This window comes from Branchiostoma lanceolatum, chromosome 3, assembly GCF_035083965.1.
Source record: "Branchiostoma lanceolatum isolate klBraLanc5 chromosome 3, klBraLanc5.hap2, whole genome shotgun sequence".
Taxonomy (NCBI): Eukaryota; Metazoa; Chordata; class Leptocardii; order Amphioxiformes; family Branchiostomatidae; genus Branchiostoma; species Branchiostoma lanceolatum.
Window position 1 is genome coordinate 4,950,515 of NC_089724.1, and position 26,791 is coordinate 4,977,305.

Sequence of the window (26,791 nt, forward strand, 5' to 3'; positions counted from 1 at the left end):
GGGTCACAACGTCGTCCTGACGAGGTTCTAGTGACACCAGCCTCGCTTCCGAACACAATTCATCCGTCAGATTTCTTCACCCCTCGCCAAAGGTGAGTATCAACTTTGGGAGAACCATGTTCATGCCTTGCTTTTAAGATGATACCAAAGGAATTTCTTGAAAGTGTAAATTGCTTTGGTAATAAAATGATTAGGCCATGTTGATTTGATTATATGGACGACATCCGCGCGCGCATCAATGTTCTAGTAACCCTCAAAAAAAGAGAAACCTTTACATGCATATGGCACAGACAGTCACGAAAAGCGTCCGTTACGTTTGTGCAATATCACTATGAAAATAGATTTGTTCTGTACATTTTTGTTGTCGATTCCGGAATGTAATCTGATATTCTGTGTGCAAAATATATAGGTGCTGTTAATAGTCCGCATAGAGACAATGAAATACAAATAAGACATATCTGATTATGTGTTAAATCGTAAAATAATGGATTGTGGCAAAATCAATCAATCAATCAATCAACCGCAGGCATCAAGGCAGATGCATGGCGGCTGCAGACATCTCCCTCCAGGATGTTCTGTTTTCGGCCAGAGCCCTCCAGTCGGCTCTGCTGACTCCCAAAGTGTGGCAAAAGAAAACATAAAAAAGGCCCAAAACATGACACTCCCTACATAGCTTACCAGTTATCATTTTGCAACCGTTATTGTTGTTTTCTGAATTTAACACCGTGATTTAAAAAAAAAAATCAACGTACACCCCATAAGATCCTAGCAGGGAATGAATGATTGGAAATGAAAAAATAAACAGTGTCTTCCATGTGCGTTATAGAGAAAGAGGAGACCAGGACGATCATGCGTTTGTCGCGGATGTTGCTTGTTCGTCAAGTCGTGCTGGTCTGCATGGTTGTGTCGCTGTGCCTCAACTTTCGGATGTTAATCGGTAAGTGCATGAACCTCTCTCTCTCTCTCTCTCCCTCTCTCTCTCTCCCTCTCTCCCTCTCTCTCTCCCTCTCTCTCTCTATATATATATATATCTATACACACACACACACACACACACACACACACACACGTACACACACACATTACATATACACACAAAAATACTACTGAAAACCGATTTTTGTGTTATCAAAGGTAGAAGACGTCATACTTTGAACAAAATGGCTACTCAGAATTGTTTCTATTTCTGTCGACGTGTTGCACATGTTCCTAATTCGTGCCTATTTAACAGTGGACAGATATTCCTTCATAGACGAATGTTAACATCAACGAAGTATCAATGGTTTATAACAAAGTTCTTCGCACACAATAAATATTTCTCATCTTACTCGGGGCAATAGTACATTGTTATACTTCCCACAACAGCTAGGTGTCACTGCAAAAGGAATTTAGGATGCGTCCCCAACATATTTAACACGACTAAGCTTGTACATGTATCCCCCATAATCGCGTTTCATAACTAGGGTAAATTTCCTGATCCATATCGCATCCTTGATCCATAGAGTGCATCTGCTGTCCTCTCTGGCTATAACCTTGCCCTGTCTCTTACACACTGATGTTTCTTGCAATGTGCTCAACCAAAACTAAACTGTCAGATGCAAAATTTTGGCTATGTACAGACCTTCGTTAACTAGTGACTTATCAATATGATAAAACTAGCTCTTCACTGATGCACCCATGTATCTGTATATGTATCTATATAGCCGGTACAACCGCCATTAGGCGTAACACACCAGCTTCGCAGGCACGCGGCGCGACAGCAGCTGGTTATATTACACCGAACGGTCTGATACACCTAGTCTTTGCATATCTGACTGTAACCGTTCTTTTAAGCTACTTAGTGAAAATGCTCTAATAGTACTTGATTACAACGAGTTCCATTCTTCTATGGTTCTCGGAAAATACGAATTTTTGAACACATCAATCCTTGGCTGATAACTCTGGTACTTAAAATCATGACTATTTCTAGTCCTCTTCTGAGCTGGCATTAGATACTTATCAGTCGGTACGTCCACAAGTTTATTAGTCATTTTGTACAACATGCAAAGTCTTGACGTTGTTCTTCTGACCAAGGCACAGAACTTCAGAACGAGCCGCTACAAAGCGACCTTCAGAAAGCGGTCCAGCCGTGTGAACTACAGAGAGAAATGCTGATGGACTCTTTAGTCACCATGAACGAGACACTCCACAGACTACAAGCCAGAACGGAACGTTCAATAAAGCAGGTGAAGGAAAGGACGTGGTAGAAACATCACCATCATTTCGGGATTGTTACCCGGACTGGTTTTACTGTTTCTATCCTGTATTTTTCTATAGGAAGATATAAAGCTAAAGCTTGACTAAGAGTCGACATACTTTTGAAACATCTTCATCAGATCAAGTCACCACAGATTATGCAAATAAGACAAAATTGATTGTGTTGATTAACCGATCTTGCTCTACAGCACACGTCTACCACATCCCTTCCGGCCAACCCTGGCAGACCGACTTCTACCGTCATAGACTCAGTAATAATAGCAGGCAGACCACGGCAAGAGAAAGGTACTCAGATAATACTTACTATTTTCACTGATAATGCACGTGAAGACATAACGTTACACTTTCATCTCCATCCGGCTCCCCGGAAAACTGGGACAGCCACACCTCCAGTTAAAGAAGTCCAACCCACCAGACATATCGAAAGGGGAGACTAAAGGGATTACGCCTGCGCCTAGACCCCAAGTAAAAAACAGGGTTTAAACCATTGAAAATCCTTTTTTGGTGGGATTTTTTGTGAAATCTGGGCAATATAGGAGTGACTGTGGTGGGATAGACTCTGTATTTGCTGAATTAGTTGAAATAAATGGTCTTTCTCTACCTTGTGAGTTTTGGCACCCCCCTGATATAGTGGGATGGTCTTGAACTGGGTGTCTGAAGCCTCCCAAGGGCTCTGATTAGGGGGGGGGGTATGTCTGAAGAACAGCCGTATAGAATTTGTCAGGATCTAGGAATAAATCTGATGACATGCACAGTTGACTGGTTTGTATTTGAAGGTAAGTTTTTGTAGTCTTTTGTTTTGATTCCTGAGATAATGACACTTTCTTTTTCTTCACTTCCCCATAAGGCTACATGCATTACTGGCATTTATTGTAACACTTTAGTCTCCCCGAAAGGAGAAGGGGTCCACCCGGTGTGAGTGAATCAAACCTCACAGCCTGGTCTTCGGGATGGCATCTTGAAAAGATGGTAGTCACCTGTTAGGACAATCCGTCCGCAAATGTAGTAAATCTCAATAGAAAAATGAATAGATGGAAATAAAATGCGGTGTAGTATGTTTACCTACGCGTACATGGAGGACTACATGGAGGATCCTCCTGGAAAGCAAGGGGCCAGTTTCTGGCCTGAGCATATAGGCAGGTAGGCAGGTAGTATGTTCAAAGCAGAATGTACTCAACGTAAACGTATAAGTATAACGTTACAGTTATATCATTCTAGCCACTGTATAAGGGGTTGACTCTGCACTTATATTTTGTACTATGTCTCCATTTATACAGGATTCCTGACCATAGGAATCCCTACAGTCAAGCGGGACCAGAACGCGACATATCTGGTCTCCACTCTGGACTCTTTGATTGAGCACACGACGGCGGCCGAGCGTGAACAGATCGTCGTCGTGGTCTTCCTGGCAGACTTCGATACAGATTATAACAGGAACTTTTCCTCGGAAATTTCTCGCCAATATTCGCAGCATCTCGACAACGGGTTCATACAAATCATCCAGGCCCCGCGGTCATTTTACCCGACGTTAGAAGAGCTGAAAATCAAGTTTAAAGACAGCCCCGAACGCGTGCGATGGCGATCCAAGCAGTGCGTCGACTACGCGTTCCTGTTCCAGTACTGCCGGAACCTGTCCGAATATTACCTTCAGCTTGAAGACGACGTCGTTTCGGCCCGGAACTTCTTCACAGGAATAAAGGAATATTTGGAAAGAGTGTGTCTTGATGACTGGACAATGCTCGAGTTTTCTGAACTAGGTTTTATCGGGAAGTTGTTCAGATCGTCGGAGCTGCAGCGTTTTGCGGACTTCCTTCTTCTGTTTTATCAGGAACTACCGGCGGATCTGTTTCTGAACCCGTTTCTCGAGATCGTACAGCCGACCAAGAGAATTTTTAAACGCTACCCATCCCTCTTCCAGCACGTCGGACAACACTCATCCCTGGCGGGAAAAACCCAAAACCTGACCGACAAGGCATTCGGTAATTCATCTGCAAGGAAAAGGAAAGGGAAAAGGAAAGTCGTTAATTTAATTGCAAGGATAAAGAAAGTACGGTAGCTATTATAAGGCCCCTATTCCATTAGACGGCTGCGACCTAAATTGGATTTGTGTATCCTTGATTGTATTATTGGAATATGATGTGACTCATTTTCACCTGAGTGAAATTCAGCTGAAATTCGTGTTAAGTGCATTTTCTTCTCCTAGCGGTTAGGGATGGTAATGCAGTGGCCGTTGAGAGTGCTAATAACTCAATAAACTCAACTCTTGAATCATTTTTCGCCACGTTTTTTCTGCCCGCTACCCATCCCTCTTCCAGCACGTCGGACTACGCTCATCCCTGGCGGGAAAAACCCAAAACCTGACCGACAAGGCATTCGGTAATTCATCTGCAAGAAGGAGAAAAGCCGTTTTAGTTGCAAGGAAAAAGAAAGTACGGTCGCCAAGGCCCCCGTTCCACTAGAAGGCTGCGACGTAAATTGGATTTGTGTAACCCTTGATTTTATTATTGGAATATGATGTGACTCATTTTCACCTGAATGAAGTGCGGGATTCGTATTAAGTGCCTTTTCTTCTCCTAGCGGTTAGGGATGGTAATGCAGTGGCAGTTGAGAGTGCTAATAACTCAATAAACTCAACTCTTTGATAATTTTTCGCCACGTTTTTTTCTGCCCGCTACCCATCCCTCTTCCAGCACGTCGGACTACGCTCATCCCTGGCGGGAAAACCCCAAAACCTGACCGACATGGCATTAGTTCATCCAACTGCAAGGAAAAGGAAAGCGAAAGTCGTTAATTTGATTGCAAGGATAAAAAAAGTACGGTCGCCAAGACCCCCGTTTCACTGACGGCTGTGACCTAAATTGGATTTGCGTAACCCTTGATTTTATTTTTGGAATATGATGTGACTCATTTTCACCTGAGTGAAGTGAGGAAATTCGTGTAGTGCCTTTTCTTCTCCTAGCGGTTAGGGACGGTAATGCAGTGGCAGTTGAGAGTGCTAAAAACCAATAAACTCAACTCTTGAATATTTTTTCCCCTCGTTTTTTCTACCACACGCGGCAACGAATTCCTGATTTTGATAATCTTACTTGACACTTGATACATTCAATCCAGGGCAGACTATATAAATATACTTGTTTGCACACAGATCAAGTGTTCGTGTTTAGTGTGAATATAATGCTACGGTCACAATCGGAAAAAGGGACCCCGTCGGGTAGTTTTTTTTTCTTTTTACACTTTCGGGCGTGACCCCTACGTGGCCCCGTGGGACACCCTGCGGCTCTCGTTTTCTTGGGGGGGGGGGGGGTATTTGTGAGATAATCTTGCGAACACCGGGAAGAACATACCCCTCCCGTACCTAGTAGTCCCTAGGGAAAATTTTGTGGTTTCAGGGGGTCTACACCCCCTACGGGCACCGGCGCAACTTTGACATTTAGATAGAATGACGTGCGCTCTCACACGTATGTGCTACAGAAGGAGCGGCCCTGACCATTTGACCTTACACAACCCACCCGACGAGTTTGCGAGCCCAGAAAGGTGGCCATTTTCAGCAACAATGCGGCCGGCGTCCTCTCGAGCACTGCTCGATTTTTAGGGACAGACCGATGTTCGCAGGTGAGCCCAGTACAATGTGACATGTACTAGTAAATTTTTAGAGGAAAAAAAAAGACGCTCGATCCTCTGGCCATTTTGACATTGTTTGTTTGTTTGTTTGAACCTTTCTTTATTCATGATAAGCTCAAATCGGCAGGCAGGCCGCTTTTCATTGAGGTCATGAGGGAAGAGGTAAGGGTCAGATACAATATAACAGAGATACACAGTCATTTGAGTCCTGACAACTCTATCAACATATCATTACATATTTATGGTACAACGATAGACAATTGCTACAACATACAACATATAGTAGGGCACAAGCTGGTTCATAGTCCGTGTGCGTTCGTTTTGTTCATTCGGAGATCCACTGGCGACCTACGTCCAGATTCGGCCGGACGGCAGTGTGACGTCAGCTGAGCGATCTGGTCACAACGACGTCGTGATGACGCCGAGCTTCTGGTGACACCAGCCTCGCTTCCGAGCACATTTCATCTGCCAGATTTCTGCAAATCTCGTTCAAGGTCAGTATCAACTTTAAAGGATCCTGTTTTCCTGTCATGTTTTAGGCAGCGTTTGTGTGTGCCTGTGTGTCACTCAGATAACTATTGATATATAAAAGCCCCTATCTCATTGGACCCGCGACACGTTTGAAACCTCGCTGCGTCCTAAATTAGATTTGTGCTACCCTTGACTTTACAATAGGTATATCATGCAAAACGTACATGCATGACTAAAGAGACAACAAAACATACCAAATGTGAAAAGATTCGTCATATATCGATGAAAATCGCTGAAAACTGTCAAATTGCCCGGTTGCGGCCGCGACCGCCAACGTGTTGCGGGTGCAGTGAGATTGGGGCTTGAAGAACGGCTGGTCTTATTGGGCCAAAAATGGAAGTGATTAGATTTTTGGCCCCCTGACGGATTTCCACGGTACTGCAACGGAATTTGGTGATACTTGGTGTTCGTGTTCTGGACAAGCTATGATCACGATTTAGGTTGTAGATAACTCCAGTCCTTGGAAAGAAGTGTCACAAGTTTGTGCCGCATATGGTTACTGAAGGTTTCCGGAGTGCAGTAGTATCCTACTTCGGTAAGGGGGTAGGGGGTCACACGAGTGGGTATATTTAAGTCGGGGGAAGAGGCTTTTTTTTAAAACTCTGACCCACCGTTGTACAGCCTGATTATTGACTCGAACTAGACAGCCTCTTCGGTTTCAAACTTTACCGAAGACACAAAATGTCAACACGGAATCCGTACGGACTAGACCATACGGACTTGTGTTATTCCCCCACCCCTCCCCTATTGACTGTCTGCATACCATGCCTGCATATTGTACTCTTTGAAATAGAATTCTGGACAACAAATTTGCCCCTCATTGCTGCCCGTTCCATCTCTTCAGTGGCCTAACCTTGCTGACTTTGAATTTAGAAAGTCACTGAACATTTGGACTTATGAACAAATCTTTAAAGTACTTATGATAATTTCTTTCTTTCAAATTCTTACTGCTTTAGAAAATAGAGAAATCAGTCAAAGAACCGTTTCTTTTCATGTACCGATTTCAAGTTTTAAAGTTTTATTTGACCTTCAGATAATCAAGGACAACATGGCGGAGTACGTGCGGCGCAGGCGCAGAGGAGGCCCCTTACGACCTTCCTCCTCACGTCTGCTTTGAAATTGCTATTGTCCCTTTGCATGGTTGGTTTTCACACTCGCACGGACAGGTAACATGACGCCGCACCTGGCGCATACAGGTGAGATGACGCCTTACCTAGTGCAGACAGGTGTGACTTTGTGCGGCTCGGCCAGGTGTGCCCCTGACCGTACCTGGAACGGCGTGACCTGAAAAGTTTGTCTCCGACAGGTACGGTCTGATGCATGGCGTGTTTATATAGACACACTGTACTGTTGACACTCACACTGTTGACATTCACACTGTACCAGGTACGGTTCCAGTACCCAGGTCTTTACATAGTCAGGACTCAGTCAGGGGCAGAGCGTAGGGGACTCCCGGGCACTGACATACAGGTGCTACCGGTCTACTCAAGGTATTTACATCGCCATGCCAGGACAGGATCTGTCAGGGGCAGAGAACTAGTACCGGGACTGTCGTATACTGATCCGCAGGAGCTACAGGTGCACCACAGAGGTACCATAGGAGCACCACAGGTGCTTGTCTAGCCAGGACACACCGTCAGGCAGGGGTATAGGGTCGGAGACACAACGACCTCCTTATGCTACGTGGTGTTAGTATAGCCAGGACTAGGGGGGATACCGGTTTTTAGTCGTGCGTGTCAGTATTAATTCTCTATGCTTAATATTGGTCTAATAAAACAAAACATCAACTGGACAGGACTCCTGTCCAGTTGATGTTTTGTTTTATTATATGATCAGGTCCAGGTTCAGGTCCGGACCTGAACCTAAATCTCTGGACCTAAACTTGCACTTGGACCTTATCAAGCCGAACCGGTATCGCCCCTAGCCAGGACATACCGTCGCGGGGAGTGAAAATAGAACGAGACCTTGAGCCTGGGCATCTGGTAGAGCAGGTGAGACAAGACCAGGTTTTGCTACATTACTGACATACGTGCCTTTAATAAGATACTTGTTCCATTCGCCGTAAGAACAGTGTTTACAATAGTGCATTGAGAAATTGTCGTACAAAAATTCAGCAGTGCTGTGGGGAGAAAGGTTCCAGTAAGTCTTTGTCGACTGCCGATTTTGTCACAGCCTTACTGAAAGTCTAAGACTAATTTTACTGAACCTTAAAGAAGCATGAAGTCCGTCTTTAACCACTGTCTGAGTAAGGGCTGCATCAAACGTGTTGAATTTAGACACTTTAAAAAAATATCATTAAGTACATTAGGAGACGTCAGTGTCCAACTTTTAGCTATTTGCATTTTTACATACTTTTCAAACATTAGGAAATGCGGGGACCAAAGACGTTGGGAACTTACTTGCAGAATATCGTTAATTGTGCAGGGAGCAAAAAGGAGGTTCGAAGCTCTGTTTGCGCAGAAAGACATGCTTCACACACCCATTGAAATCTTTGTGTTTAACGACAATGCGACTCAACATTTCTACACATTTAATAGTGCGTTAAACCATGCAGGTTTTCCGCTGGTAACTAAGGGTCAGTTCAAATGAGTGCGTATATTCAAGTCCGTATGAGTTCCATCTTAGTTAAAGGAAAGCTACACAAAAAATTGAAAATCCTTCTATGCTATGCTTGATATATTTCAAAGTCAAATTCTTAATCTTACTTCAAGTTGTTTCACATAAGTCCGTCATAGTTTTTGGGATTTTCCACAGTTTGCAACTTATGCCGTGCTGACGCCTTCTCACCTGATAATTGAATTATATGACGTCAGTGTATCCAATTTTCCACCTGATGATTGTATTATATGACATCAGTGTTTTAAAATTCAATCATCAGGTGAAAAATTTGAAACACTGACGTCATATAATTCAATTATCAGGTGAGAAGGCGTCAGCACGGCATAAGTTGCAAACTGTGGAAAATCCCAGAACCATGACTGACTTATGTGAAACAACTTGGAGTAAGAATTTGACTTTGAATTATATTAAGCATAGCATAGAAGGATTTTCAATTTTTTGTGTAGCTTTCCTTTAAGTTTGAGGCCTAGAAGATCGTCTGTCTTGTTTTCGGTTCGATAACTGCACAGCGGTGGGTCAAAGACAACGTGAAAAATAATTTCTTGGCCGCAAACTTTACCTTTACCAAACAAAATGTCAATAAGCAACACATGCCGACTTGAACATACGTAGTCGTGCCCCCCCCCCTTAAACGTGGAAAATTTGACGTGCGTTCTACTTGGCTTTATGTGTAAAGGAACTTGTTAATTAAAACCGGTAGGCTCAAAGCTGCGTTGTTCTCGTATTTTGGGATGTGAATCTAGTCGGACGTTTTTTTCATGGTCACTTCTTTCTTTATATTCACTTCTCAATTTAAAAGAATGGAGGGTTAGACGATACACGTGGTTGCTCACCCCTGCCAGTTGCCTCTCCGTGATAAGTGATGATCTGCGGTACATGCACGGCACGAAAAACGATATTTACGGATGCTTAAACAATGCTTAACGGCTACGTATTTTACTTCTTTACGCATCTATACGCCTCTTATACGAGTGCGTAAAGATCGGACGTTACGTGGTCTTTCCGTGGGCGCGGATACATCCGTAATTTTCGTTTTTTACGTACACTTTAAGGTGTCGTGTTGTTTAATAAGACTGGTTTATTCTTCAATGTTTACACTTTACATGGGCGCTGAAACCTCCTTGATCGAACTCACCCAGTAGAAGCCTTCGCATTGCGCATTTGTAGGGTCGTGTGGCGCAACGGCAGAGCGTTCGACTCAGAACCAAGAGGTCTGAGAGGTCCCGAGTTCGAATCCTGTCATGTCACCGATCTTGTGCCCTTGGGAAAGGCACTTTACACGACTGTCCTCACTCCACCCAGGTGTAAATGGGTGCCTGACTTCGGTTGGGGAAAGTCGTATTGAGGTCACCTGGTGGCGCCGAATGGCAGCGACCCTTGCGACAGTTCCACAAAATGCAAGTGTGGATAAGATATTATATATGTTGTGTATTGTGTGAAACCTGTGAGTCCTGTAATACCCATCAATTCAGCGCTAGAAAGGCTGCCATTGCGGGTAATTTCTGACCAATAAAAACCATTATCATTATTATTTGTATCTATTTCATAGTATTTGGGTGGGTAGGCAACACAATCAATCTTATCTGTACGGCATATCTAAATACTCAAGTAAAACATACGTTAATATACCCCTATTTTTAAGTGATATATACAAATACCTAAATCGTCCGGAAAGGTTAGATTTATCTTTCAGTTACCTTTAGGAAATCTTAAAGCTTCCCGAAATATTTCGCCGTGTTTAATTACAAGGTCTTTATACGTATTTTGGAAACTCTGCTTCAATATCGATTTTCGTGCCGTGCTGTAGAGCAGACGAGAGATCCATTCTTGTGATGTCGTTATGACGACGACCTCTAGTTTTTACTTAATAGATACGGATGCCTAAGTTAGTTAAAGTTAAAGTCCTCCCCGCACCAGACGGTGCATAAGGCGGCGCCCATCTCCGTTTCGGTAGCCCTGGGCCACACAACTTTATCACTACTGCGAGGGGCTAGTCCACTGGTAGTGGTGTTTGTTTAATTACCATACTCTTTCCCAAATGCTGAGTGCTAAGCAGAGAAGGCAGTATGTACCATTTCTATAGTCCTTGGTATGACCCGGCCGGGGTTTGAACTCACGACCTACCGTTTGCAAGGCGAACTTGCACTCTATCCACTAGGCCATTGCACCGGATGTCTAAGGCTGTGGTAAATAGCCACCGATCAACAAACCGCTCTGACGAAAATGTCCTGACTCCAAAAAGTATACAAACGTTGTGTGATACATGAGGCCATAAAATAATAGGCCGAGCCTAGTTGGGCAACCTTGGCTGAACCAATGAATAAATAAAAGAATACACAGTGTGATACATGTGTGTTATATAGGAAGAGGAGGCCAGGAAGATCATGCGTTTGTCGCGGATGTTGCTTGTTCGGCAAGTCGTGCTGGTCTGCATGGTTGTGTCGCTGTGCCTCAACTTTTGGATGTTAATCGGTAAGTGCATGAACCTCTCTCTCTCTCTCTCTCTCTCTCTCTCTCTCTCTCTACACACACGCACACATACACACACGAATGCACATAGACACACACGCACACATGCACGCTCAACCACACACACATACACAAATAGATGCACACACGCACACACACAAACACACACGCACACACGCACATGCTTAAAACACACACAAACACACACACACCAAACACACACACACACACACATACATACACCAACACACGCACACATGTACGCGCGCGGGCACACACACATACACACTATCCCCATACTAGCAATGTACAGTTTGGCGCGTTCCTGAAACGCTGCCAAAAACAAGCAAACATTGGTTATGTGCAAAGAACTTTGTCAGCTAGTAATTTGCCAGCCTGATGAAACTCTTCACGGATGCACCCATGCCTTACCTAGGTACAGAACTTCAGAACGAGCCGCTACAAAGTGACCTTCAGAACGCGGTTCAGCCGTGTGAACTCCAGATAGAAATGCTGATGGACTCTTTAGCCAACATGAACGAGACACTCCACAGACGACAAGCCAGAACGGAACGGTCAATAAAACAGGTGAGGAAAAGGACATGGTTGTCATCATCACTATCATTATCATCATCAACATCATCATCATTTTGGCCCGGTTTCAAGCTAGATTCTAGCCCGTCAAAATTTGCCGGGGTACTTTATGATGTTTGCAGGGATATTTTATTGATAATTCATCAGGCCTAGACGTCCCTGGGACCCATGTGACTTTAGCTATCCTTACTTACGAACTCTAGCCCCAACCCCGCCCTAAACATCACCAAGTTGGAAAATGAATGTTGAGTTGTTACCCGAACTACATTACATTACAACCGAAACATCCTCACAGGTTACTACAGATTATGATCCTGCGGTCAGACTACTCCGGCTACACCGATGCCTGTACCATCCTGCATCTACCTACTCTCCACACACGTCGTAGCAACCTGACCCTGAACTTTGCCACCTCTCTGCTATCATCTGAACTGTACCGCCACTTCCTGCCACCCGTAAGACAGTTAATCAGCAGCCGATACACGCGTTCGTCGAACAAACTGCACCTTCAACGCTGTAGAACTGACCGTTATAGAAACAGCGCCATACCTCAGATGACCCGTCTGATGAACAATACCTGACTTTACCATCTGTTTATATGGCTTTACTACATGTCATTCTGTCTCAAACGAAATAACGCTGATTCTCAGCCTTTAGCTCTACGCCGCTCGTTTAACTTCCATTGTTTTTAATATGTATTCATATTTTACGAATTAATGACTCGTACGTCTTGTAAAGTCAGACTGCAATTCAGTCTGTTGACTGTCACGGTTTGATTGTATTGTGTGTGCAATAAATAAACCATTCATCATGAATAGATGAAACATGTGGTGTCATTTAATATCTTCATCTACAGCTCACTAGGACCACACCCCCTCATGTCAACCCTGGTAGATCGGACGTTGTGGCCACCGAGTCAGTACGGATGGCGGGCAGTCCACGTCAAAACAAAGGTACACACAGGGCATACTTACTATCTTCTATTCACTGAATTTGAACGTCAAGAAAAGGGCACCTAGAGAGACATTTCACTATTCGGAACTGCATTACCATCATAATGATGGCTTATCCATGGACCCAATTCGTTGCCTTTCCTAAAACAAACAAACAAACAAACAAATAAACAAGCAAACAAACAGAGATAAATGGACAAATGAGTGAACGACGAAAGACACGCTGCTATTAGCATACTACATATTAGGTTAATTGGCAAGGGCAGCTAAGGGTATGGAAATAAATTCAGTCCTCGTCCCGAGGGGCTGATTTTGTTTTCTAGTATCTTCAATGAAATGAAATCTCGCAAAAATAAGTTATTTCGTACTCTCCATTTCTCATTTTTTTTTCTACAGGATTCCTGACCATAGGAATCCCTACAGTCAAGCGGGACCAGAACGCGACATATCTGGTCTCCACTCTGGACTCTTTGATCGAGCACACAACGGCGGCCGAGCGTGAACAGATCGTCGTCGTGGTCTTCCTGGCAGACTTTGATACAGATTATAACAGGAATCTTTCCTTGGAAATTTCTCGCAAATATTCGCAGCATCTCGACAACGGGTTCATGCAAATCATCCAGGCCCCGCGGTCTTTTTACCCGACGTTAGAAGGACTGAAAATCAAGTTTAAAGACAGTCCAGAACGTGTGCGATGGCGATCTAAGCAGTGCGTCGACTACGCATTCCTGTTTCAATACTGTCTGAACCTGTCCGAATATTACCTTCAGCTTGAAGACGACGTCGTTTCCACCCAGAACTTCTTGACAGGAATAAAGGAATATTTGGGTAGAGTGAAGGATGACTGGACAATGCTCGAGTTTTCTGAACTAGGCTTTATCGGGAAGTTGTTCAGATCTTCGGAGCTGCAGCGTTTTGCTGACTTCCTTCTGCTGTTTTACCAGGAGTTACCGTCGGATCTGCTGCTTCATACGTTCCTTCATATCATGCGACCTGACATGCAGCCTAACGCGAAGAAATTCATAAGGAAGCCGTCTCTCTTCCAGCACGTCGGACAACACTCGTCCCTGGCGGGAAAAATCCAAAACCTGACCGACAAGGCATTCGTTCATCCAACTGCAAGGATGAACCCGTTGTTGAGGAAGGTCGTCGATCTTATTGCAAGGAAAGGGAAAAAACGTTGATTTAATTGCAAGGAAAAAAAAGGTCACTAAGGCCCCCATTCGGGGGGGGGGCAAATATGTGACAATGTAAAAATAAACTATCCCCGCAAGTAGATGAGTTCGCCTTATGTGGCAGCCCAAGCTGTGACATGGTGCCCCCCTGTGCGTTTCGTAAACGTTGGTCGCTACTTGAAACGGTCGTCGCCGTATCGCTGACCGCTCGATACCATAATTATATTTCTAATGAGTTTAGACAAACCATTGATTATGAACCATATCTGCATTTACATGTTTACCATAACGAAGAAGCGAAAAGAATAATCCATGTAGTTAATGATTCTTGTAGTAATTTGACAATGTATAAATGTATCTGTTTACTATTCTTTTGTCGAGACCTTTATTTAACCCAGTGGGCATATGTGTAAAAAAAAGGTATTCATTAATTCATTCATTCATAATATAGCCAAGCATTTTAGAACTTTACAATGTAGGGCAGTATCGCGATAAATGGCAAAAAGATTATCGAAACAAATAAAGTGTACCAGCTTGCGTTCAAATCCAAGTCAAAGGCATGAAGCTAAACCATGATCCCTAATCAAATATACTGCATGCAAACACACTGTTGAAGATGAATTCCATTTTCTTTTAACTTGTCCCACGTATATTGAAGAAAGACAGACACTTATGAATGTTATCACGAGCAATGCAAACATAACCTTACCATCTAAGACAAGCCAAGAAACGTTTAATTTCCGTATGTCATGTCCTGACGCAATTTCCTTGTACATAGGCCAATACATATCTACCTCTATTCTAAAAAATATCCATTGATCTCTGACGCAAACAATTGATGTTTCCTGTGTATCATGTATACTTCCATATATGTATTCTGTATTATTCTTATTGGATACCGTAGTGTTTAGACGTAAGTTTTGTAGAATCAATTAGTATTGTTAATAAGCAAAGACATATATGTCTTGACATTTTGTACTACTTACGAACTTGCCATACATTGTATCCGTTACATTTGTTGTGTAATAAACTTTGATTTGATTGATTTGAATACGCCACGAAACATCGCGGTGTGGACAGAGCGTGCTTAGGGCCCTGTCACACGTGTGCGTATATTCAAGTTCGCATGAGTTGCGCGATAACATTTTTTTAGGTTTAAGGAAAGTTTGCGGGGAAAAGTTGTTTTCTGCGTTGACCCACCGTTGTGCAGCCTGGTTATCGAACCAAATAAATTACTTCTTGGGCTGCAAACTTAATCTAGACCAAAAACATGTTAATACTCAACTCATGTGGACTTGTACATACGCACAAGTGTGACAGGGGCTTAATACCCCCATTTCACTAGGACGGCACTCTCGCCGCGTCCTCTCTGAGACCCAAAATTTAACAGAACGCACTACAATTTTATAGATTAAAAAAAATATTTTTACGCTTCGTTTGTTTTGTTGTCTTTTCAGCCATAGTTTTATATTTTTCATGATATTTCAATTATGAAATCAAAGATCAGACAATTTGATTTAGGTTGCAGCGAGAGTGCCGGGCGATCGCCGTCCAGTGGCACTTGGGCCTAATATACGTAAAAAGCTAAGACGGCGATCATTTCAAAAGGCCAGTGCAGTCGGCTACTCCTGTGTTGTACTTATCTTACTCAACAGTTTGTGCACACCAATAGCAGCAGTCATACGGATCAGCAGCTCTCTTGCTTTTTTTGTAAAGTGACCTTCATGTCTTCTCTTTCACAGCCCGAAAATTGTCAGCCAGTTGGAAATGTTTTTGTTTGACAACGCGATAATTTTCGAACTTTGTTTCACATTTGCAACAAACTACGAGAAACCAAAAAAACAGACTTAAAAGTCATTATGTCAAGTGCAAAAACAGCTAGAAGTCAGAGCAACGATCAGAAATACGAGGGAGTAAGATTAACAGTTCCCTGCTGACCTACTTTTGGCCCTGCCTACAGGTCGAACCGGTTCTGCTGTATAACAATAACTTCTAATGACCCCATGACAACAAGACTACTGACCCACCGGGTTCAGAAGAAGTTGCCTCTTGTATCCTGTGTTTCGGCTGTTTTGGAGGCATCAAAAACATTCTTTAGACAGTTTGTACCTCATCCGATCATTCTACAGGCTGTATAAGTGGTTAGTGTGGCTCTGCTAGCCGCGGAAAGTCCATATTCACCGCGGTACACGTGGGTGTTAGGGTTCGGTGCAGTAGAAGATTAGCAGACAGGTCCTACAGCATGGTCCTGAGGTCGGGGTTGTCGCTGTGGCAGCTACGAAACGCCGTCCTGGGCGCGCTGGCGGTGTTTCTCGTACTCAACGCATGGATTATGACAAGTAAGGGTTTACTTTGATTTCCTTAGATACCGGAGTTAGGTGTTATATAAAGCTCCGGTTACACATAGCCTCCCGACTTTCCCCTAGCCATGATTGGGAGTAGTTCAAAGTTTTGCAATATTCGTCACCATTCATTGAAAGACAAATATGGCAGCATAAGAGCGAGACGGGCAGGCTCGAACACGTGATGAATATGTATATATATATATAGAGAGAGAGAGAATGTGTATGTGTGTGTGTTTGTTTGTCTGTTTGCTTGTTTGTGTGTTTGTGAACAAAAGACAGGGGCATTTCATTTTCGATTAATCTAAAGATAGTGCCCAGTGTTCTCACCAGAATTTTTTCACAGCATAGGGGTCAGGTACAGAAGGTCAATTTTACGCAGTGCAAGTCACGCGTGGAGTGCTGAAGACATGACCAGAGTAGGGAGTCCGGCATGTTCCCCCGGAAAATTTGTAAATTTGTAACCCAATGAGACAATATATTATGCAATTTGAGGGATAAATTCTGTGAAGTAGACTTCTTCCTCTGTCACAGCCTCATTCTAAAGCCAAATATGAACTTTTTATAAGATTTATGAAGGGTCACAAGGTTTGTCCCAGAAAGAAACACCCCTATGCTGGTTGAAACACAGCATAGGGGTCCAGATCACAGCATAGGGGGTCCAAATCACAGCATAGGGGGCCCCTATGCTGAAAAGGCCTGGCGAGAACACTGGTGCCCATCAGTAGAATGGCCCTGACGTCGGTGTCGCATACTTCAGGTACTTTGCAGCAACAACAACAACAACAACGACAAGTGGACCCGCCCTGCGAAAGAGAGAGAGCGAGAAAGAGAGAAAGGGAGAAAGGGAGAAGAGAGAATGTGTGTGTGTATGTGTATGTATATATATGTGTGTTTGTTTGTTTGCTGTGTATGTGTTTGTTTGCTTGTTTGTTTGTGTGACAGGGACGCATGCCTTCTGTCCTCAGGTACTTTGCAGCAACAACAACAACAACCACGACAGGTGGACCCGCCCTGCGATGTACAGAGAGACGAACTGATCCAGTCCATGAAGGTCTTCAACAAGGTGCTACTCAGACAAGAAAGCCTTGAAGCGGAAATCAGCAGACCTGCCGTACACGACCGTCAGGTTAGTGACAGACAACCCTGGGGGGGGGGGGGGGGGGGTCTTAGGGTGGTGTTTTGGGCGGGGTGTGGTAAGACAAGTAAAATCAAGTCTAGTCAGAGTTTATTGTACAATAATTGTAACAAGTACAATGTAAAGCAAGCGTTGTATAAGACTACTGGCTAGCTTGTTTGCTTGTTTGTCAGTTTTATTGAGATCTCCATAATAAAACATAACACATGTGCAAACTTAGGTCATGGATAATACATGAGAAATAAAATTCAAGTATGAAAAAATACGCAAAGAACAACAATAATACAAATCGTGAATACTTTAACAATAAACGACATTCAGATCGACATAGGAGGTCTAACTAACTTTGGATATAAGACAAACAATCAAACTTTATTGCACAACACATGTAACAGGTACAGTGTATGGCAAGTTCGTTGGTAGTACAAAATATCAAGACATATAATTATATCTTTGCTTATTAACAATACTAATGAATTCTACAAGACTTAAGAATAAACACTACGGTATCCAAACATGAACACGAGAAAGGGAGTTTTGAAATGTGAAAATTGATTCGCAGGAGAAGCCCTGTGAAGATTGTAGCAGAACAAGCCTGGTTGACACAGATGCAGCCAGAGTTTGGGGGAAACCACGCAAAACCAAAGGTAAGTTACTTCTGTGGTTAGACACCGGTCGCTCGCTCTCATTTTAATGTACACATTTTGTAACTTCCGTTACCGTTTGAAGTTAGACGTTTCTGACATTAAGATATGCCACATATACATCATGTAAAACCTAAGATAGTCATTTTGTTGTAGTGAATAGTTTTATTCCATACTTGTGTCTTGTTCTATGTTATCTGTTGTTGCCATACTTTGTACTTTGCCACAATAGTCGCGCAATAAAGTTCTTCTATATACGGTGCCAAATTTTCGTTTTTAAAAGCCGGAAAAGTTTTAAGTCGTCATAAAAACGACAGTGTGGCACCTTATATGTGGCAAATCTTAATGTCAGGAACGTCATACTTCAAACGGTAACGGAAGTTACAAAATGGCACATTTAAATGAGAACGAGCGCGGTACGTACCCCGGTAAACCATTCTATCTAATCATACAAATCAAACGAAGCAGCTGTACAACTTTTCTCAAGAGTCAGACGTTCAAGATACCATCTACTTAACTATGTTTAATTTATTCTGTGTTAACTTATGCAAGAAGTAAGTTGTATGTGTTGGCAATCGCTTGGGAATCTCGTTTTGATATATTCTGACCATTTGGGGTTCGTTGTTATTATAAACTGTATAATTTTCATCAGTTTGCCTCGGACTTAAAGAAACGATCACATTCGGTTGAAGAAAAATTCTTCAGGATTCTTGCACCATTATGAAATTTGCCGACCCAATCGTGCCCCTTGTCTTGTCTTTCTCAGGTCTAGTGCTGCTTGCTCTGTTACTCCCAAGCCCACGGCTTGCTCATGTTTCTTCTTTCTTATAAGTTTCTGCACTTTTGTAACATACAGACATGGTGGAATGCAATAATTGTAAACCAAGTTTAATAATGCCCGATTCGATAAACATTAATTATGTCAATTTCACATCATCATCGTCCATGGCCACTGTTTTCTGCATCCTGGATTTTTTTTCATGGACATGTTTTTTTTTTTCCAATTTTTCAGGCTTCCTAACCATCGGCATTCCCACAGTCAAGAGAGACAAGGACAGTCGATACCTGGGTACCACGCTCAACTCCCTGATCGACACCACCTCGGAGGCCGAGCGGGATGAGGTCACCATCGTCATTTTCCTAGCGGACTTCGACAGCTACTACAACAAAATGCTGTCTCTGGAAATCTACCGGAACTACTCACAGCACCTAGAGAACGGATTCATGCAGGTCGTACAGGCACCGATATCGTTTTATCCACAACTGGAGGGATTGAAACAAAACTTCAACGACGCAAAGGATCGCGTGAAATGGCGGTCAAAACAGTGCGTGGACTACGCCTTCCTTTTTAGTTACTGCCGGGATTTGTCGGAGTTCTATCTCCAGCTTGAAGACGATGTCGTGTCGTCGGAAAACTACCTGACAACAATAAGGACCTTCATGACTGCTCAAACGGCTGCTTGGTCGATGCTGGAATTTTCCGAGCTCGGGTTTATCGGGAAGCTGCTCAGGTCTTCCGACTTGCAGCGACTTGCGGACTTTCTATTGCTGTTCTACGAGGAGATGCCGAACGACTTTTTGATACGCCACTTCTTGAAGTTGTTGCCGCACCGCGAAACTTTCGTGCGCCGGCCGTCGCTGTTCCAACACATCGGGAAACACTCCTCTCTGGTCGGGAAGGAGCAGAACTTGGTCGACGCCTTCTACGTGGCGACGCTGAAGAGAAAGTACAACGATTCCGACAACCCGTCAGCTGTGGTGAGCACGAACATGGCCGCATTCGGGGAGTACAAGCCGCAGCTGGCGTACAGCACCGAGCCGGGGTTCTTCTGGGTCGAGGCGCCAAAGAGCGGGCAAGCGTTCTTCGTTGTCTTCGAGAATTCCACAAGACTTTCTAGGATCGTTATAGAGACCGGCTCTGAAGAACACCCAAAGGATGTCCTTGAAAAGGGAACACTGGAAGCCAGCCCGCATCTTCTCTCCGCGAACCAAACTGGTGACAACACACCGAACTGCGCGGATTACGCCCAAATCGGAACCTTCGAAAACGGAAGATTCGAGATGGCGACTACGAGCAGAGAAGGACTGGGGTCACTTGAGGTGAAGTGTCTAAAGGTGACCTTGACTGAAGATCAGAAGATGTGGATACTGGTGAGGGAGATTGCTGTGTGGACTGTGAAGAAAGAAATTAGCAAAAAAAGACGCAAAATGTTTTTAGTGATGTGACACCTCATTACAACACTGGCATGTTACAACACTGGCATACATTATCAGAAGTACACCTTACGGCTTAAAAGGGCAGTGCTACTCACAAAATTGTCAAGTCTTTCCATTTCATCCCTGGCCCTATCTGAAAAAAATCTAAATTCCACTTGAATGGATTTACTTGTAAACAATTTCTATCTCCTTCCTCTGTTTTGCCCCAGATACTGATATTCATATAAGCTCGACAAAGACAAAAGTATATCACAAACCTGTCGTATTTTGATTAGTATTTCATTGTTTTTATTTCATTTCACAAGGGAAAACATATTGCCTACAGTACGTTAAACCACATACATATAGTCCTAACTAGTGTTGAGCCCTGAGGGACCTGTGTATGAGTTTTGTAGAGTATCTGACTATTCGATGTTTGAAATAAGTATGTTGATGTCATCAATGTACATTTGAATCTTTGTCTATGTTTGATAAGTGTGACTTTATGATGAGAACAGCACATTGTGGTGAAAAAATTGTGTGGTGAGTGTATTCTGTTGTGATGATATTTATCTGAGAATAAGAAATCTTCTCATCCCAAATTCGTTCCGCCACACCTAGTCCCCTCGCTGTCTGTGAATGTTCCACCTGCCATTTATTACCTTCACCGAGATTGTGTGTGTGTGTGTGTGAATAGTATAATTCGAAAACTATGGTCGATGGATCTTCATAGTATCTGGAATGTTGGCAGGCGCTGTCAAAAGAGAGAAACAATCGATTGCCTAGCCTCTACCAGGCCCTGCGGATGGCTGGGAAAATAGTAGAAATTGGCCAAATAGAGTAAATAGTATGTTATGGGAGTCGGCAATCCATATAGAGGCTAAGTTATGCCGACTAAGAAAATAAAAACAAAGACACACAGGCATACACACCCAGCGCAATATCTTCATTTTTCACAAATATAACCATGGCCCACATCTGTGTTGTTTCACCATCTAGCATTATTCAACTACTTCTGCCTATAGCAATATAAGGCATTATAGGTATCAGGCACATATTAGAAACATCTTACACATTGAAGGTCAGAAGCAACAATGTTCACTTTTGCATAGTCAGGACTGCAAAATTTTTCTCTTTATAGAATTTGATATTGTTGTCAAGGGTCTATATGTATATATACTATATTAATAGATAAATAGCATGGAAGAAGAAAATATGTAAAGCCTTGCTATCTTTCATTCTTATATCATAGTTAAAAGAATAATATCATGAGCCTGTTACGCTATACCACATTGTCTTGCAGGCACAGAGTGCTCTTGCACAGTAATAGACCGATCCCATAGCCCTGCCCACCTACATCAAAATGAAGAAATGCAAAATAAATACATACAAAGATGTTAACATTTAACGGACTTGCAGCCACTCTCTCACTGGTCAAACTGCTAATTTTCATGCTATCATTGGGTCAACTGATAATTGTGATGGACAGTCAGGACTGTACTGGTCTATTAGTTAGTGGTCCCTCTTTTTTGCACATGGAGTAAGAAACCAAGTGGTCATAGGTTTAAATCACAGAACTCAACAGGGCTTGGGTACGTATACTACTGGATTGGTCTGCAGTTCAGTCATCAGATTGTCCTTCGGATGGGATTTTAAAAGATGTGGTCTCTGTATCAGTATCCCTATACGTATGTCCTTTGGCATAACACACCAACTTTGTATGGTGGAGTCTCGTCCATGGGGTAGTCTCATTTGTCAAACGTCTGAATGTTAAAGCCCACAACTGCAACACACTTACACAATATGGCTGGCTTGAAACAATGCTTACGGTTAGATGTTCAAAAGTTCGGTATGACAGAGCGTTCAGTGTAATATAACCCGCTGTTGCCATGCTGTGTGTTACGCCAAATGGCGGGTATACCGGCTACACAGATACAGATATAGATGTGCCGGGCCAAGTTCTTGGGGACATCCTAGGCTCATGCCTTCTCTTCTGTCTCTGAATCACTAGGTGTAGCTTCACAGTTTGGACCCTTCCAATATAGACAGACATGGGTGGTTTCCTCACTTTACAGTCCAAATGGCAATCTCCTTAACCAGCATCCAGACCTGCTGATCTCTGGTCACCGTCGCCTTCAGGCACTTCACCTCAAACGACCCCAGTCCTTCCCTGCTCTGAGTCACCGCCTCGAACCTCCCGTTGTCGAAGTCTCCGAGTCTCACGTAGTCGGAGCAGTAGGGCGTGTCGTCTAGCTCATTGACAGACACGAGGTGCGCGCTGGCTTCCAGTGTTCCGTTTTCCAGGACATCCGTGGGATGCTCCACGGAGCCGGTCTCTACCACTACCCTGGAAAGTCTCGCGGGTTCCTCCAAGAGAACGAAGAACGCCTGCCCGGCCAGCGGGCTCTTGGCCCAGAAGTACCCGGGTTCAGCGCTGTACGCGAGCTGCGGCTTGAACTGTCGGAAGACGGGAATGTTCGTGCTGACGACTGCCGGCAGGTTGTCGGAGTTGTTATACCTTCTCTTCAGGGAGTCCACGAAGAAGGAGTCGACCAAGTTCTGCTCCTTCCCGACCAGAGAGGAGCGCCTCCCGATGTGCTGGAACAGCGACGGGAGGTGCAGGAAGGACTTCTGGTGCGGCAGCAGCTGGATGAAGTAGCGGATCAGGTAGTCCACCGGCATCTCCTGGTAGAACAGCATGATGAAGTCAGCAAGTCGCTGCAGGTCGGACGACTTGAACAGCTTTCCGATAAAACCGAGCTCGGAGAATTCCAGCATGGTCCAAGCAGAAGTCTGTGTGTTGATAAAGTCTCTGATTCCTGTCAGGTATTTTTCTGATGATATAACATCGTCCTCAAGCTGGAGGTAAAACTCTGATAGATCGCGGCAGTAGCTAAAAAGGAAGGCGAAATCGACGCACTGTTTTGACCGCCATTTTACCCTCTCTCGCGTGTCATTGAAGTTCTGTTTCAATCCCTCCAGTTGCGGATAAAAATGCTTCTGTGCCTGCACAACTTGCATGAAGCCGCTGTCCAGATAATTGGAATAGTTCTGGTAGATTTCAAGTGAAAGTCTCCTGTTGTAATCACTGTCTAAGTCTGCTAGAAAGATAACGATAGTGATCTGGTCCCGTTTACTCTCCGGGGTGTGCTCGATTAAGGAGTTCAGTGTGACGTCCAGGTAGTTGGTGTTGTTCTCTCTTTTGACTGTTGGAATGCCGATTGAGAGAAAACCTGAAAAACAGACAAAACAACAATAAGCAATGTTTTTCTATGGGTATGTACCAAAGTATGCCATGCACAACATACATTCATTAACTGTGTGACAATGCATGCTGCATTTTGGAAGATCTACCCAGAGCTATGGAGGATAGGAAGAGGAGTCATGAGTGAGAGAGTGAGTGAGTGATACACACGAGTGTGAGAAAGTGAGTTAGTGAGTGAGTGAGTGCAAGAATTTTCTACAAGGTGCATCTCCTATTCATGAAGACTATGCTCACCAATGTTTCCAGAGACCTCAGGTTTTGTGAAAATTTGAAACTTTTTTTCTTTACCAGGGGCTTCTTTATGTTACATCAAAGGGGTTTGTTTTCTAGACAGTCTACAGTTTACCTTTGGTCCTGCGCGGTTTCCCCCAAAGTCTGGCTGCTTCTGTGTCAACAACACTTGTTCTGCTACAGCTGACACTACTGTCTCCACTGGGCTTCTCCTGCAAGGATAGAAAGACAAAAGCTGCATTCTTAATATCCTTTAAAACCTATAAAAATTTTCTTTAAATTTCACCATTTCAAACAAGGGATGGCAAACTGTATATGTAGGAAGTATTGACTTTTTGATGCAGAAAGGGGACTGTTGATCACTGAACCATAGCACTCAGTAGCTTTCTTTATATTGTGTTTGCACACCATGGAAAACATGGGAGGATAATATCAGAGAATGGACAAGCATGACATTATTTGAAACAGATTTCAGAAATGAGGGATAGATGAGATGAGAGCTCATGTTGTCACAGCCACCAAGCTGGTTGGTTGAGCCTGGAAGAGTCCGACCTAATAGATGCTAGTACTAGTATACATTTTCATGTGTTTCATATGTTTCATGTGCATTATGTGTTGATAGAGCATGTGTGATTACGGCAGTTGAATATCCTACAGTAGCTGGGGCACACAGTCCGAATGCCCGAAGATGAACCTGTCAAACTGTACACTTTTCATGTCTGGCCTAATGGCAGACGCAGATCAACACACCAGCCTACTACTAGTACAAAAAACGCCTGCCAGAGTACAATGGCCAACTTACATCAGAACTGATCACTCACCTTGCAGGCAACAAAGGAAATGGAAGAAACTGCAGCCGACCGATGATAATGATGAATGTTGGTCAGAGTGGACTGGTAGACAGATATCTATGAGTATGACCCAGTCACCTGTGAGCAAACACCTTATGCTAGTTTGATATAGATTTTCATCTGTAACAAACCTTGGCTGCCTGCGCCGCGGGTTTGTCTGTGCCCTCCTGTCGCAGGAGTCTGTGATTCAATATCCTCATGGACTGGATCAGCGTCTCCCTCTGGACCTCACAAGTCGGGTCCACTTCTTGCTGCAGCAAAGTACCTGGTGAAGGAAACAAACACACATAACTGTACTAGTACAATTAGGAACATTTCATATTTGTTTGTATTGCATACCCAGTGAACCACTTGATGCCCTAACACGCTAGGTTTGTACTGAAGAGTACACGCTGCATATTTGGAGAGATCTGTGAACCACTCACACCGGGAAGGACCCCTATTCTTTTCGCTAAGTGCGGTGGGTTCTTTTACTTGCTCAAGGTGTGGCTCTCCTCAAACATGGGATCTCCATTTGACGTCCTATCTGAGGGATGTCCCTAATCAAAGCTAGGTACTCATTTTCACCTGAGTGAAGTGAGAAAATTCGTGTGCCTTCAGGGCATGTCAGGGGATTCAAACCAAGGTCATCTGGTTCTTAGCCAGACACCACAATCGTTACGCCGAAACGGAACCTCATATTTAGGACTCTTCACATACAGATTGATCGCACCACACATGCAAATGAGAACGTACAAAACAATCCTTTAGTAGTATGAGATGGAAATGGATAGGGCATGTGCCCCCCTCCCCCACCACACACACATGTGAATAAGCTAGTTCGGAGTTGCTACAACGCATGTGCAGTGTCAAAGGTGAAGGCCCCGGGCTCGTATACAGTGCTCGCCAGGACATTGTCTAGATTTGCATGACAACTGTCTAGATTTACATAACAACGCCCGACTGGCTTTGTTGACGTCTGGGGGGCCTTCACCTTTGACACTGCACATGCGTAGTAACAACTCCGAACTAGCTTATATAAAGATTTACAATTCGATGTCTTTATGATACCACTGTGATCCCTTGCCTGTTGTATGTATGTGTAACTCACTAACTGACTAAGAAGAAGAAAAGAACTCACTAGACAGGATCCAGGCGTTCAGGGCGAGGGAAAACGCCAGGGAGCCCAGAACAACGTTCCGAGACAGCCACAATCTCAGTCCGGACCGGAGCGCCATCCCCACCGCCCGTCAGTCAGAGGGCGCTCGGTGCTCCGCTGCACCCCTCCCCGCCTGCCTCAGCCGCAGGTCACGTCAAAATAAACCCTTTCACGGCTTAACGACGGGTTGAATATGTGTCAGACGGTATAATAGTGCGCCCGTGACCCCCAAACACTCCCCAAACACAGTAACGATCCCGCCATGTTACTCAATGTTTGGGGTCAGGGGTCAGGGCACAAAATGGCGGGGCATTTGAGTTCGCGGTGCTTTTGTGGTCCCGGACGGACCTCGGGTTGAGGCAGAATGTCGCCTAGGTCGGGGATTGCGGAAAAAGCTGGCCCTGTCTACCTGGCCTGTCTACCCTGGCTACCTCCCTTTTTCGGACCTCAAGGGTATGCATGGGGGTTAGGCCTTTAATGGAATTTCCTTGAGGAAAAACTGGGTCAATGCATTTCCAGATATATGTGTGTGAGCTGGATGGAAGATAATGCCTATTGGTGTTTTGTTGGGGCGGGTGTGTGGGTGAAGCTGGTAAAGCAATTCCACCAAGACTGGAAAAAAAGTTCCAGGTACATGTATACAATAAAATGCACCTGGAATATTAAACACAATTGAAGTGGAAGGTAAGACAAGGAAGAAAAGAAAACTGGTAGGATGAGCCAGACAACAATAGGACTTTTGTTTGTCACAACAGCTAAATTCTAAAC

At 43.9% G+C, this 26,791-nt stretch overlaps 4 protein-coding genes across 7 annotated transcripts; 3 read left to right on the forward strand and 1 right to left on the reverse strand.

The window, feature by feature from the left end:
• Positions 1-2,423: 2,423 nt before the first annotated feature.
• On the forward strand, positions 2,424-4,529 carry LOC136429230 (alpha-1,6-mannosyl-glycoprotein 4-beta-N-acetylglucosaminyltransferase-like; the record flags this gene model as incomplete). The annotated part of the gene is made up of 2 exons (XM_066419102.1): positions 2,424-2,541; positions 3,534-4,529. Coding segments are annotated over 2 exons (897 nt in total), but the record flags the coding sequence as incomplete, so codon positions are not given.
• A 1,436-nt stretch (positions 4,530-5,965) lies between these two features.
• On the forward strand, positions 5,966-15,281 carry LOC136429808 (alpha-1,6-mannosyl-glycoprotein 4-beta-N-acetylglucosaminyltransferase-like). Of its 2 annotated transcripts, XM_066419787.1 has the most exons (5): positions 5,966-6,371; positions 11,391-11,499; positions 11,933-12,084; positions 12,947-13,043; positions 13,440-15,281. In XM_066419787.1, the coding sequence occupies exons 2-5, from the start codon at positions 11,412-11,414 to the stop codon at positions 14,225-14,227; spliced, it is 1,125 nt and encodes a 374-aa protein (XP_066275884.1). In that variant the 5' UTR covers positions 5,966-6,371; positions 11,391-11,411; the 3' UTR covers positions 14,228-15,281. The 2 variants fall into 2 exon arrangements, with proteins under 2 accessions (XP_066275884.1, XP_066275885.1); XM_066419788.1 differs by lacking the exons at positions 5,966-6,371; positions 11,391-11,499 and adding an exon at positions 12,386-12,545 and having other exon boundaries at positions 11,972-12,084.
• A 927-nt stretch (positions 15,282-16,208) lies between these two features.
• LOC136429806 (alpha-1,6-mannosyl-glycoprotein 4-beta-N-acetylglucosaminyltransferase-like) lies at positions 16,209-21,152 on the forward strand. Of its 3 annotated transcripts, none has more exons than XM_066419782.1 (5): positions 16,209-16,557; positions 17,321-17,334; positions 17,540-17,689; positions 18,261-18,345; positions 19,355-21,152. In XM_066419782.1, exons 1-5 carry the CDS (start codon positions 16,461-16,463, stop codon positions 20,566-20,568), a joined length of 1,560 nt encoding a protein of 519 aa, XP_066275879.1. In that variant the 5' UTR covers positions 16,209-16,460; the 3' UTR covers positions 20,569-21,152. The 3 variants fall into 3 exon arrangements, with proteins under 3 accessions (XP_066275879.1, XP_066275881.1, XP_066275880.1); XM_066419784.1 differs by having other exon boundaries at positions 17,321-17,331; positions 17,543-17,689; XM_066419783.1 differs by lacking the exon at positions 17,321-17,334 and having other exon boundaries at positions 17,529-17,689.
• Positions 21,153-21,751: 599 nt separating this feature from the next.
• LOC136429807 (alpha-1,6-mannosyl-glycoprotein 4-beta-N-acetylglucosaminyltransferase-like) lies at positions 21,752-26,276 on the reverse strand. Its single transcript, XM_066419785.1, has 4 exons — positions 26,006-26,276; positions 25,017-25,150; positions 24,150-24,246; positions 21,752-23,771 (listed from the first exon to the last, which is right to left on the reverse strand). Exons 1-4 carry the CDS (start codon positions 26,100-26,102, stop codon positions 22,603-22,605), a joined length of 1,497 nt encoding a protein of 498 aa, XP_066275882.1. The 5' UTR covers positions 26,103-26,276; the 3' UTR covers positions 21,752-22,602.
• Between the last annotated feature and the right edge of the window lie 515 nt (positions 26,277-26,791).